At 44.8% G+C, this 13,053-nt stretch overlaps 1 protein-coding gene across 1 annotated transcript in view; it reads left to right on the top strand.

The window, feature by feature from the left end:
* The window catches only part of grid1a (glutamate receptor, ionotropic, delta 1a), a gene marked incomplete at both ends in the record, with an annotated part of 379,231 nt that overhangs the window by 327,441 nt on the left and 38,737 nt on the right, over window positions 1-13,053 (top strand). The window contains 3 exons of the mRNA XM_083650562.1: window positions 889-1,062; window positions 7,363-7,524; window positions 10,375-10,494. Coding sequence (XP_083506688.1) covers window positions 889-1,062; window positions 7,363-7,524; window positions 10,375-10,494 — 456 coding nt within the window. The remainder of the gene's footprint in view (window positions 1-888; window positions 1,063-7,362; window positions 7,525-10,374; window positions 10,495-13,053) is intronic.

The raw sequence follows: 13,053 nt of genomic DNA, 5'->3' as shown, positions 1-13,053 counted from the left end.
GGAGGGTCCTGTCGCTTCAGTATCGACCATCCTGCTCTGGAAACTAGACGGCAGCTCAGGGTCCTGCGACTATTGATCTGACCGCGCTGGGAAGACCTCCGGGCGGGCAGACCTCCGGGCAGGCCATGGGTCGCATCCACTAATATGGTCAAAGAGAGGATTATGTTAATGATACCTCCGCCAACGAACGGAGTTGGCCACGAGGTCAAGTTTTCACATTTGTCCAGAGGGTATTTAAAATATGTTATGAACGGATTTGCACAAAACGTTGTGGAAAAATAGGTCATGGGGTCAACTTAGAGAACTGATTAACTTTCCATGCCCACTGGCCAAAAGGGGGGTGCGGAGAGTCGGCGGAGGTACACTCTACTCTACGCACTCTACCAAGTGCCCTCTAGTTCTTAATGCTTTGAGTGAAACGCAACATTGATGAAATACAGTGTTCTTAAATGACATAAATCATATGATTTATATTTATGCACACACGTCACACACACACACACACACACACACACACGGTACTGTATTGTTCAAGTGATTAAACAAACCAGTGTTCATGATTAAAGTATATGGGAACTATATATATATATATATATACAGTATATATATATATATATATATATATATATATATATATATATATATATATATATGAAAGAAGACAAAGCAGTGCTGCATAAGTTTTGTTTCTCATGCAAAGTTCCACTCAGCTGCTTCTGTCAAAAAACTGCACATACTGGTGGTTTGTGTCACGATACCACATCACACACAGAATCATATCAGATGCGGGGGGGGGGAACATGTGACTATACTTCACTTGTGGTGCTGATGGTATAATGGCCACTTAAGCTAAATCTCTCCCTCTCTCTGCCGTCCCTCCATCCACAGGAGGTGAGCGATGCGGAGATCATGGAGCTGGTGCACAGCTCTCTGGGGCGGATGACCGTCATTCGTCAGATCTTCCCCATGTGGAGGGACACCAACGTCCGCTGCATGAGGAACAATCACCGCATCTCCTCCCTGCTGTGCGACCCGCAGGAGGGCTATCTGCAGTCCCTGGAGGTACACACACACACTATGGCTATCTGCAGTCCCTGGAGGTACACACACACACTATGGCTATCTGCAGTCCCTGGAGGTACACACACACACTATGGCTATCTGCAGTCCCTGGAGGTACACACACACACTATGGCTATCTGCAGTCCCTGGAGGTACACACACACACTATGGCTATCTGCAGTCCCTGGAGGTACACACACACACTATGGCTATCTGCAGTCCCTGGAGGTACACACACACACTATGGCTATCTGCAGTCCCTGGAGGTACACACACACACTATGGCTATCTGCAGTCCCTGGAGGTACACACACACACACGTTGGCTATCTGCAGTCCCTGGAGGTACACACACACACACGTTGGCTATCTGCAGTCCCTGGAGGTACACACACACGTTGGCTATCTGCAGTCCCTGGAGGTACACACACACACACGTTGGCTATCTGCAGTCCCTGGAGGTACACACACACGTTGGCTATCTGCAGTCCCTGGAGGTACACACACACTATGGCTATCTGCAGTCCCTGGAGGTACACACACACTATGCTATCTGCAGTCCCTGGTGGTACACACACTTTCCCATCTGAGCGTGGGAGCTATAGAAACGATAGTGCCACTGCCACACCGCATTCGTCTTTATTTCTGACCATTTTCCACATTTTCGAATAATAGTAAACACATCAACCACTGTGAAATAACAAATAGAATTATGCAGTGACCCAAAAAGTGCTGAACAAATATTGTATATTTTAGATATTTCCACCCTTTGCCTTGATGGAAAGGCTTTGGAAAGAAATTCATATAGGCATCAACTTCACTAATGTATTTGTCTAAGAAACACTTTTCAAGCATTTAAGCGCATTAGATCTAATAATAATAATAATAATCATGAAAAACATACAGTACATTCAATCAGGTGTATGCAAACATTTGACTTTAGTGTGTTTGTATATAAAACAATATTTTATATTGTGACATTTATTGACAGAATGACATACACTCAGAAAAAAAAAGTTCTATAGATTTTGGTTAAAATGTGCTACCCTCTAAAACTCACAATCATTGATTGTATAATAGAACCTCACAATATAAGGGACAAAAACAGCCCTTAAGATGGTAAAATATGCAAAACTCCCCCAAAAGATATTGCTGTCACAATAAAGGTGTGATTGATGTAGCTTCATAGAGAACTACCCCAGTAGCAAGGTTGTACTATTGTAGTATTTATAACAGCCTCCGTGTTTCATCCGTGATCTACATCTAACAGGAGGGACACTTGTTATCCCTGACAGCTCGTGTGACAGAAGCATAAAACAAATACGCTGTGGTCCTGTTTTCTTCAATGCATGGTACTTGTGCCGTAAGGGGTTATCAGTATGCTTCCTCCTCCATCGCCCACGCTGTAACGATAGTGACATACAATATGCATCCAAAACGACTGAATCCATGTGTCAGGTTCATTGTTTTTTTTTTTTTTTACTTTCGGACCAATAACAGGATGTTCCGAAACGAAAAATGGAATACAAAGAAATAGCCGGGGGAGCACATGGGGAGAGGAGGAAACGGTACTCCGGGTGATTTGCCAAGCAGCACTTCTCTTGGAAGGCAGCATTAAACTGACAGTTTTTTTCATGGAGTTTGGCGTACACTGCTCTCCATGCAAGTGAGAACGGAGCATGTCTGGACTACAGCTCGCCCTGCCACATCAATGTCAGGTATAGGGAGGTGCAGCCCACATAGGATGTAGATATGTCATATAATTGCAATGTGACAGCAAAACTAACCGGATCAAAAACCTGAACCTTGGTTTCAGACTTCCAGGTGTGAAAACGCCCTCAGTCTGCATGGAGAGAGAAAAAAATTGAATAACCTTGCGGCCGGTGTTATAAATCTAATGTTATAATGTCAATTACTGAGATATCACAAGCCTACCAAGGGCTTCCATGAAGACTGTGAAGTCATCATGTCAGTGAAGTTCAGTGAGGAAGACGTGCCCGGCCTTCAGTATAGCATCACTCATTCACAGTGCAATGTCCTTCCTTGGTCCATCTCAGTGACCTTGCTCTCACCCGGCTATTCATTGCATTCGAAAGTTCGGAGTGCCCCTTATACACATCTTAAAAAATGTCCTCTTGCTCGAACCATCTGGAGCGAAATGATTGTGTTCCCTGCAGCTCTACTGAAATGTTCACATTCCTTTTCATCCACACTCCGGACAGATGGCAAAACCATGTGGTGTGTGTCCCCACAATGCTCAATAATTCACATGAAACAGGGTTAAATATCGGGTAATGGCACTTAAAGCATCCTTCATTCTTGAGTGTAGTGAAGCAGGAGTGGAGTGCTTTCCCGCATTCATTTCCCCACCAAATCGTCACCTGTGGTGTAAATCTCTAGCCTGATATTCAAACCGCATCGTCGATTCATAAACTCGTTGCCTCTTCGTCTGAGATTGCGCTCACTTCAGAGCATTTCTATGAGGGGGCGGGCTTCGGTCTTCCCTAACCAATCAGCAGGGCAGCCGCAGCAGTCTTGCTAGTCACAAGGGCAAGCTAACGTAGCTAGCTGATGCTAGCCAGTTTCTCCACGTTGAGCAGCTAAAGTCGGCCGACTTTGTACTTGTCGTTTTAACGTAAGTCTTATCGTACACTGCAGTAACTAATAAGACGTTCGTTAAAATGGCAGTACAAAGTCTGCCAAAGTTGGCTGCCTAACTTGGAGAAGCTGGCTAGCATTAGCTAGCTACGTTATGTTGTGTAATCTTTATGCTTCTAAGATCACATAATGACGAGACAGAGAGCAGAATATCACTAACGTGCTTTACTCTTTACTTTACGTCTGACCCAGAAGTTACATGTCCGTCACATAAACCGGTCCGTGCAGCAACATCAACCTATGACTAGAATCCACATTATAGGACACGTTAGCTTTGGCCAACGCTGTTTCTGTTGTGCATGATGACTGACAACAGCGTTAGCCAATCAGCGCACGTTATTGGATTTTCAACCGGAGAAAAGGTGTTTGCACATGGCAATTCCAGACCAAGAAGAGCCAAATTCACAACTGTGGAGTGGGCGTGGCTTCGACGGTCTGGAGCCAGGCTAGTAAATCTCTGCAACCCAGAGCGAATAAGTTGCCTTTCACTTGCACTTTGCCATCGACTCATGAGTTCAAGTGCTAAAGTCTGGCCTCCAGCCCTGGGCGGGCGTTTTCAGAAATTACAGAGTTCACTAGCCAATCAGGGACCTGCATCGTAGTTGACATCGTAACCGGCCAATCAGGAAACGCCGCTGGCAAAACAGTAATGGCTGCCTCCGTAGCTCTCCAGCTCGAGTAGTAACGACAATGTTTGTCGAGTTTACACAGCCATAAGTGCAGTTATTGCAGAAATAGACTCAATAACAACAATTAAACAAGTACAGGAGTATCGCCGCAACAGGGGAGTTTCTCGGCGTTCTTCCGAGTGGATTTGGATTTGACTGGATCCGACGCTGCTGAAGGACTGGATACTTCCACCCACTGAAATGACTGCGCACAGCGCTGACTGAGTCCAGACGGATCCACGAAACCAAACAGAACCTGAGTTCACGGATCCGGATGGTTTTGATTGATTGATTGATATCTTTATTGATTCAATAAAAGCAGAATTGTGCAATACAACAAAACAATATTGATCAAAAGGAGTAAAACACAATAAAGCCCAAGGGCTTGTTTCCATTGTGGTCCTTTGTATGGGACAAGTGGAGTTAATGTATGTGTGCAGGTGTGAGCGCGTGTGTGCGCGGGCAACATAAACAAACAAAAAAACATTAAACAACACAGCCATACACTCAATGACTGATCAGTCATTGAATGAATGGTTATCAAACAACAAAAATGCACCAATCAATAAATAAAAAGAGAGACCAGCTCATATAATAAATCAAAGACCTACCATGGGTTCAAAAGCTGCAAGCATACAGGAGACAGAAAGGTTAGGAACCCATTTGGGAACCAACCAGCCATTTTTTCAAGGCGAGCTTAAAAGAAAACATGGAATTAAGGGTCTTTAATACTCTCAGGGAGTTTGTTCCATAAAATAGCTGCTGAATAAGAGAAGGTACATTTACCCTTTAAAGATTTAAATTTGGGGGGGACAATGTTGGAAGTGCTTCCTCTTGTGGAGTAGCCATGTACATCACTGACTTTACAGAAGTAGTCAGAGAGGTAGCGAGGAGCCTCCCGTTTAAAAACCAGGCTACAACGTTTCAGAGCAAAGAGTTGAACTGACGACAACTCTGAAGTGCACTGAAGATGATTGAACCAGCAATCATCTCTCCTTTCACACTAACCCTCTTAATCACTGTATTTATGCTGTCATTACCTTTGCCTTTTGCTGATGATGGAGATTTAATGCGTACCTCTCGAGATGAATGAGGCTGTCATTGTGATTAGCTGTAGCAAGTGGGACGGCTGTGGCTCAGGAGGTAGAGCGGGTCATCAGAAGGTCAGTGGTTGGATCCCCGGCTCCTCCAGTCCGCGCGTCGAAGTGTCCTTGGGTGTTATAAAAAGCAGAAAGCTAAACACCATTGGTGGTTGTTAAGATATTAGTTAGTTATCATGTTAAACCTACCCTCTCCATCCAGGCATAGCCAACAATGTTAGCTCTCTATATATAGCGCGCCCAGCCTTAATGTAACAATACCAATTTCTTTCCCAGAGTGTGGCTTCCTCACTTACACTTACTGTATGTGTTTGAAAGTTAACTCTGTCTGTTCGGGGGTAACAGGTAACTTACAGGTCCTTGTCTTCTGATTGTTGATCACCCGCTACCTAGGCCCGGCGTGGACTCAAACCCATGGTGTGGAGGCACTGTCTGTATGCAGGTCCACAACGTCGGCCCGAGCTTGGGTCGGCCCGGATGTTATTCTGGTTCGCATTCAAAGGATGTCTTGGAGTCCTGTCCCAAGACGTAGCAGTGTGGCGTGTAGATGAATCAAAGTATATTGTTGTTGCTTTGAGAAGCTACATCAAAGTCTATCATGTAATGTGCTTTCCACTCTCGTAGCTTCCAAATAATATCCACTTGCAAGTGTGTGTGTCTCTACTCGGTATACACGCGCACGACTAGCTGCTCTCGGCCAACACAGCAGATCCAATCTGAGTCCACCATTCTCCGCGGTCTCAGTCAGCTAGCCGTCTGCTTCGCTCAATCGCGGTCCAGTGCTAACTAGCGCGTCAGTCCGTCTCACGTGCGTTCATCCTCTCAGTATCACTGTCTCTTTGGTGGACGCTATTTTAGAGATCAGGTCGTCTTTCACCCCCCGGCAGTATCATGTCTGTACTGTCCCTGCAGCTGCTATGCCTCCACCTAGTGTTCACCAAAATCCATATTATTCTAGATGCTATGCCTCCACCTAGTGTTCACCTGAATCCATATCATCCTAAAAGTACTACAACTACATGGGTAAGATGTATTCTAAAATGTACGAAAATGATCTCTCATTAATATCATTCATAATTTCTGGTCTGAAGGGCGTACTGTAACATCGGGCAAGATACCGAACCATAAACTGCTCCCTGCGTGGTAGCTTGCCGCCACGGGTGTGTGCGTGAATGGGTGAATGTATAGGCATTGTAGGAAAAAGCACTTTGAGTGGTCAGTAGACTAGAAACGCGTGATATCTGAATTCAGATCTGAATCTGAATCTGAATCTGAATATACAGTCTAGTCCATCTGCAAGTGATGGGAAAAGTAATGACAGAAGTGTGCTGCTGCTGACTTCAACAGGTATAATTTGGCCTTTTCACTCTTCAGCAAAGCTGTAATACAGACAGAAAACTTTTCTGTCTTTTGCCCTCCTCATCATCAGGAGCAGCCGTGACATTTTCAGACAGAGGAGGGACAGCTCACCGGTGCTTTCACTGTCTTCCCTGAGAGACGAGGATTTATCCCCCACTGAGAATTTCATTTTCCATCCAGCCTCACAGGAGGCCAGACGGCTGCTTTCATGTTGTTCTCTGGTGCCTTCACACGGTTCACCACAAAGTGCTGCCTATCATGGAACCCTAAAAGCCTCCCTATCTGTTGTCTTGAGTGAGGTTGTTTCTCTTTGTTGTATCTTCTACCTCGACTCACCCTTGGTGTGTGTGTGTGTGTGTGTGTGTGTGTGTGTGTGTGTGTGTGTGTGTGTGTGTGTGTGTGTGTGTGTGTGTGTGTGTGTGTGTGTGTGTGTGTGTGTGTGTGTGTGTGTGTTGCGTTTGTACGACGACAACAACCAAATCCAATTGAAATGGTTGATCTTTTTTCCCCCACCAGGTGTCCAACCTCTACCTGTACGACAGTGTGCTGATGCTGGCCAACGCCTTCTACAGGAAACTCGAGGACAGAAAGTGGCACAGCATGGCCAGCCTCAACTGCATGAGGAAGTCCACCAAGCCGTGGAATGGAGGATGGTCCATGCTGGACACCATACAGAAGGTATTTGGTTTATCTCCGCCTGGAGAGGATTATGTGCTTGGCCTCGTGTGTGCGGGTGCGTGCGTGAGTGTGTGTGTGCGCTCATGTGTGTGTGTGTGTGTGCGCCCATGTGTGCGCCCGTGTGTGTGTGTGTGTTATCCGTTTGACTTGCAGAGTTGCCAGATTGAGCCAGCCCCGCCCCTACAGGCTCTGTGTGTGTGTGTGTGTGTGTGTGTGTGTGTGTGTGTGTGTGTGTGTGTGTGTGTGTGTGTGTGTGCGCGTGCGCGTGCTTGTGTGTGTGTCGGCCTCCACTCTGAGCGGGAGAGCGGAGCAGGGTTGGAAAGCATTGCACAAGCAGCTGTGTTTTTCACATCAGAACGCTTTGGAAATCATGTCGAGAGCGCTTCCAATGCGCTCAAAACACAGCGCATGGAGCGTTTTTGTGTTTTGTTTTGTTAACCCCCTGCAGTCGCGTGCAGTACAGTTCAGGACACAACGGTCACACGGATGGTAGCCAGCTGGTTTCATCCGTTTGATGTTGTTGATTGTTCGTACTGTGAACATGAAAGCCAGATTATTGGCAATTCTGGCAGCAGCGGAGGATGAAGATCCCCCTGTCAGGAGAAGAGGTAGGAGGAGTGACTGATGAGCAGCGCGCTTTTCCTTCAAATGTTCAAATTTTTTCAGCTTGAGACGCCCAGAGAAAAAAACACTAGACGCCAAGAGCGCTTAAACACCAGGTGCGGTCCTTGAACGAGGAGCGCTCCTAGCGCGTCCTTACCATAGAGAATGAATTGCAGAAAGGCTTCTCAAATACACACGTCCAGTGTGAACAGCCCCTAAGTCATAAAGAACTCCACAGAAAGCGTTGCATTTTCCATACCCGCCACACAGTGACACAGACACAGACAGTTATGGACTATGACTATGAACGAATGAATAATTATCTTTATTTAGATGACGCTTTCGCATCTCTGTCAAGCACACTTGGCCGCACACCAAACTCAATGAAACAATGTGGCAGTTTAATGTTGCCTTGTTATTCATTTCAATTTGATTCTTGATTCATTTATTTATTTATGTTTGGATTACTTTTGTATTCACTATTTTGTAAGAAAAGGTAGAAAGGTAATCGCTTCAATAATCCATGATGAGATGAGAATAATTATAAGGGTAGATAGTAAACCACAAGCCAAGTGAGGTTCAGTGGTTGGCTCCTCACACTACAATATCCGAACGCGGACTGAAAGTCGACTGATCTGATCCCTGCTGGAGACTCGCAGAAATGTAGTTTGTGAAATAAGCGTTAGGAAGTTTAGACCTACTGTATTATCAGCTCTGATCGCCATGTTTGGCCGAGGGATCGATTGCAGGCCTATGATAGACTGTGATCTCTGCTGCTTGTGTAAGGCCTTGGCCACACTGATCCGTGGTGTCTGTCCGTGTGCGTTCATTTCTCTGTTCACTTCCATTCATTTTCAATGACAGCTGTCCGACTGTCCGTGGAGCACTCCGAAGCGTACGTATCCAGAAAATTTGCATACGTTTTGATGGACAGAAAGTTGAAGAGGGATGAACTTTTTCTGGATGGACGTATCGGATGGTCAGATGGTTGGATAGTCGCTGTCCGTTTAGCCAATCAGAGTCGAGGTCTCGAGAGGAGGCGTTCCGAGATTTGTTTAAACTTTTCAAAGATGGCGGCCGAGGCGGTGAAGGAGGCTATAATTTGCTGTGTACACCATCCCGCTGTTGTACAACGTGATAGTCGGTGTCACCGTCTGATTTCACCATCTAATCTGGTCATTCGGTGGCATTTTATTGCCACATAAGTAACGTAGCGCACAGAGCTAACAGCTAGCTGACGCCAGCTTTCTTCTTCTCTCGGTTTATAGGCGGGTCGCTGACGCCTTCAAGGTGCTTACCGCCACCTGCTGTACAAGTAGGTTACTTGTACATGCAACGGACATAAATCTATCCGTCTATCCGTTCTGTCCATTTTCTGACGGATCAGTGTGGCCAAGGCCTAACACTCTCACTTCTCCCGTGTGCCCACATATATATACAGTATACATTGACTTCATTTCATCCCTTTCAAACTGATAATGGGATTTTGCTTCGGTTGTAGCGCCATGCGGCTTCAATCCCCTGTGAGACGAGCCGATCAAACCGATCAGAAAAGAAGAACAGAGCAAATAATTGTTCTTGTCACATTTGAGTCATGTTGCCGTCGGAGAGAAATTGTTGTAAACTACTCTGACTTGGTTTCATTTTAGGAAAAGCAACGCGCTGTTCCAAAAATCCATCATTCACAATGAAAGGTGGTTTTACATAACAAGCAAGACCATTTTGAACATAATGATCTACATTTTCTATGCTAACTCCTACCTACAAGCCTGGATTAACGACACAAGCGGTTTTTGATTGTGCCAATTAAAGGGTTGTTTGCATGAATTATGGTATATTCAATTAATGAGTAATGCAGCATGAATGATAAACAGAGTTGTTTTCTAGAAATGCCAGGAGAACAATCGCGAAAGGACATTGTTGTAAAACTCTTGCCTGGCTCTGGTTTGTTAGCCCGTGTCTCATATATAATCGTTAGAGAAAAAGGGCTTTGTTGAACGCATTTGCTTTCAGTAAATTGTGATTAAAACAACAAGGTGCAACGAAATCCACCCATTGTGCGCCGTGCATCTTTTCACCCAAGAGAGATGTCTGCATTATATTTTCCTTCGTGCACACACACACACACACACACACACACACACACACACACACACACACACGAACAGAAGCGTCACTATCACTAATACTGTTCCTATATGTCATGACCTCTCAGACAGTTGTCTGTTGTGCTTGCTGTTGCCATAGGGACGGATCAGCGGCCTAACGGGGACGATGGACTTCCGCAACGAGGGCTCCAATTCCCACGTGCAGTTTGAGATACTCGGAACCAGCTACAGCGAGACCTTCGGAAAAGACGTCAAACGGGTCAGTCCATGAGCCTTTATTCTCCTCTGTATTTGACACTGTCAAAATGTAGTAGTGGCGCGCCAAATAGATTAAAGCACAATACTATCAATTATTAGCAAATGCTATCCAGTCTAGCTTCAACCTGCCTCAGGGCTGGTTTTCATCTGCTCTTTCAGTCTTGTCATAAATACTCTTTTTCTCAAATAGATGTGCATTAGACTGCAGACCACTTGGGAAGCGTTTGTGTGATGGAGCTCTCTGAGAAGCTGCTTGTTGGTATACATTTTGCACAGTTACATAATTGTGTATTCTGGTATGGAGGGAACAGTGCCTAGGGCTAGGGAGAGTGGGGTGAGATGAGTCCATTTCTTACTGCAGATGTCCTCTCAGCAAGGAAAAAATGAAAAAGAAGACAAACATATCTACCCATATTTCAGGATGTTTACAATTGGAATGGTATGCATGTCCAACAAAGGTATGAATATGACTTAAAAATACAGTAGAAAATCACAAACGCGTATGATTATGTTTTCAGACCTTGCTAAATTGGCATTAACTCAACAGTGAAACAGAGGTTGTCCAAAAAAATTGCTTTTCCTCCATCACAGCCATAAAGACTACGGTAGTTCTGAAATGTATCATGCACAGCAGCCTAGGTGGGTCAACTTACCCCACTCTCCCCTACAGTGAAAGCGCCATTTTCACGCCATTACAGTCTTACAGAGAGATAAAATAATATTCTAATAAATGTTTTCATAGGCAACCTGAATGTTTCTCCGTTAGGTGTCAGGATTGAGGCTGCCCTCTACTGGAGCTCCTGGAGTACTTAGATCTGTGTGCTGTTAACTGTCTTCCATTTCACCAACGCCGACCATCTTGACTGGCAAAACAGGTGTCTTTAGTATTTAGGACCCAGCAGCCACGGCCAGTGCACAGTGTTCAAGACAGCATCCATATCAGACTGAATGGTGTCTCAAACAGTCGAAAGTATTTGGATAGTACATCAACATTAGTCTCTTTTGCTGTTGACACAGTTACAATACAGCCAAACGGGCTGAGCAAAACAAACCACCTTCGGCGGCAGTAGGTCAGGGGGTGCTGTAGAGCTGTCATCTGGGAATGGGAAAGGTTCCCGGTTCGAGGCTGGCTCCTCCGGGCAGCGTGTCGAAGTGTCCTTGAGCAAGACACTGACAAGCTGGTTAGCCCCTTGCATGGTTGCCGGCCACCGCTGTCGCTGTATGGATGTGAGTGTGAATGTGTGAATGCGAGGTATTCATTGTAAAGCGCTTTGAGTAGTCAACAGACCTAGAAAGCGCTATATAAATGCAATCTATTTACCTTTTTTCTTCTTTTTTTTTCCTCAAGTAGGAGCATGCTATGTGACCTGACCAGTGAACTCTATTCAGAGACGAGTATTTTTCCCAAGAAGCGCGCGTGTGTGTGATCTTCAAGTGTTATAGAGTTCATGAGAGAATTGAGAGGCTTGTTTGGGCCACTCTTCTAGCCGTGATTTGTTTGTTGTTGTGGATGTCCTGATTCAGTCAGGGAGCTTCTCGCAGAATGAAGAGGAATTGAGCTTCCTGGCAATCTATGTAGAGCAGCACTGACCAGAAGCACTAATGAAGATTTAATCACCACTCAGGCTAACTGGAATCATGAAGCCAATTCATCATAATGTGGCCATTAGCATAGTTGGGGGGAAAGACACTCAAAGCGCAGACGTGCACGCGCACACTAACGCACGCACGTACGTGCACACTAACACACATGCACACGCACGTGCACGCGCACACTAACGCACGCACGTACGTGCACACTAACACACATGCACGTGCACGCGCACACTAACACACACGAATATGCACACTAACACACTAACACACACGAATATGGACATTAAGGCACAGCCAGCCACACCTTTATAGACGCCAAATACGCACGGACATCGGTGCACCACACTGCATTTATACACAAACAGTGTCGGGGGGGTAACTCATTACAAAAGTAACATATTACATGTAATACCTTTAACATTAACTCATTAATGTAATTTATTACCAATAGGATTTCAGTAATATTATAAATGTTACTTTGTCAAGTAACACAAGTTACAAATTGCGTTCATTTTTTTTTTTAATCAACCACATAAAGATATAATCATTTCCTAATCAAGTTGTGTGTTTTTATGCAAATAACAACTATAGATGATAATAAACAAAGGAAAATGATAACATTTACAATTTTGGACGGTTTACACTGACTTCAAGACGGTTGACATTCTTTTTCGGGATGGTTCCGGGGCGGCGATGTCATTCTGCTACATTACATTACATTACATTACATTACATTACGTCATTTGGCAGATGCTTTTATCCAAAGCGACTTACAATAACACATTTTTGTCAGCAATAGAGCAATCTACTATGGAGCACAGTCTATGATAACTACAACTTCTGAAGGAACAGTGGTACAAGTTTAGGTTAGTGGTACAAGTTTGGGTTAGTTTTTTTTTTTTTTTTTTTTAGAAAGAGAGAGAACAAAGTTAGATCAAGAAGGGGCCAGATGGAGCCTGAATAG

This window comes from Poromitra crassiceps, assembly GCF_964638095.1.
Source record: "Poromitra crassiceps genome assembly, chromosome: 14".
Lineage (NCBI taxonomy): Eukaryota > Metazoa > Chordata > Actinopteri > Beryciformes > Melamphaidae > Poromitra > Poromitra crassiceps.
Note: the sequence above shows the minus strand (reverse complement) of the source record. Positions and strands in the feature narration are given on the sequence as shown.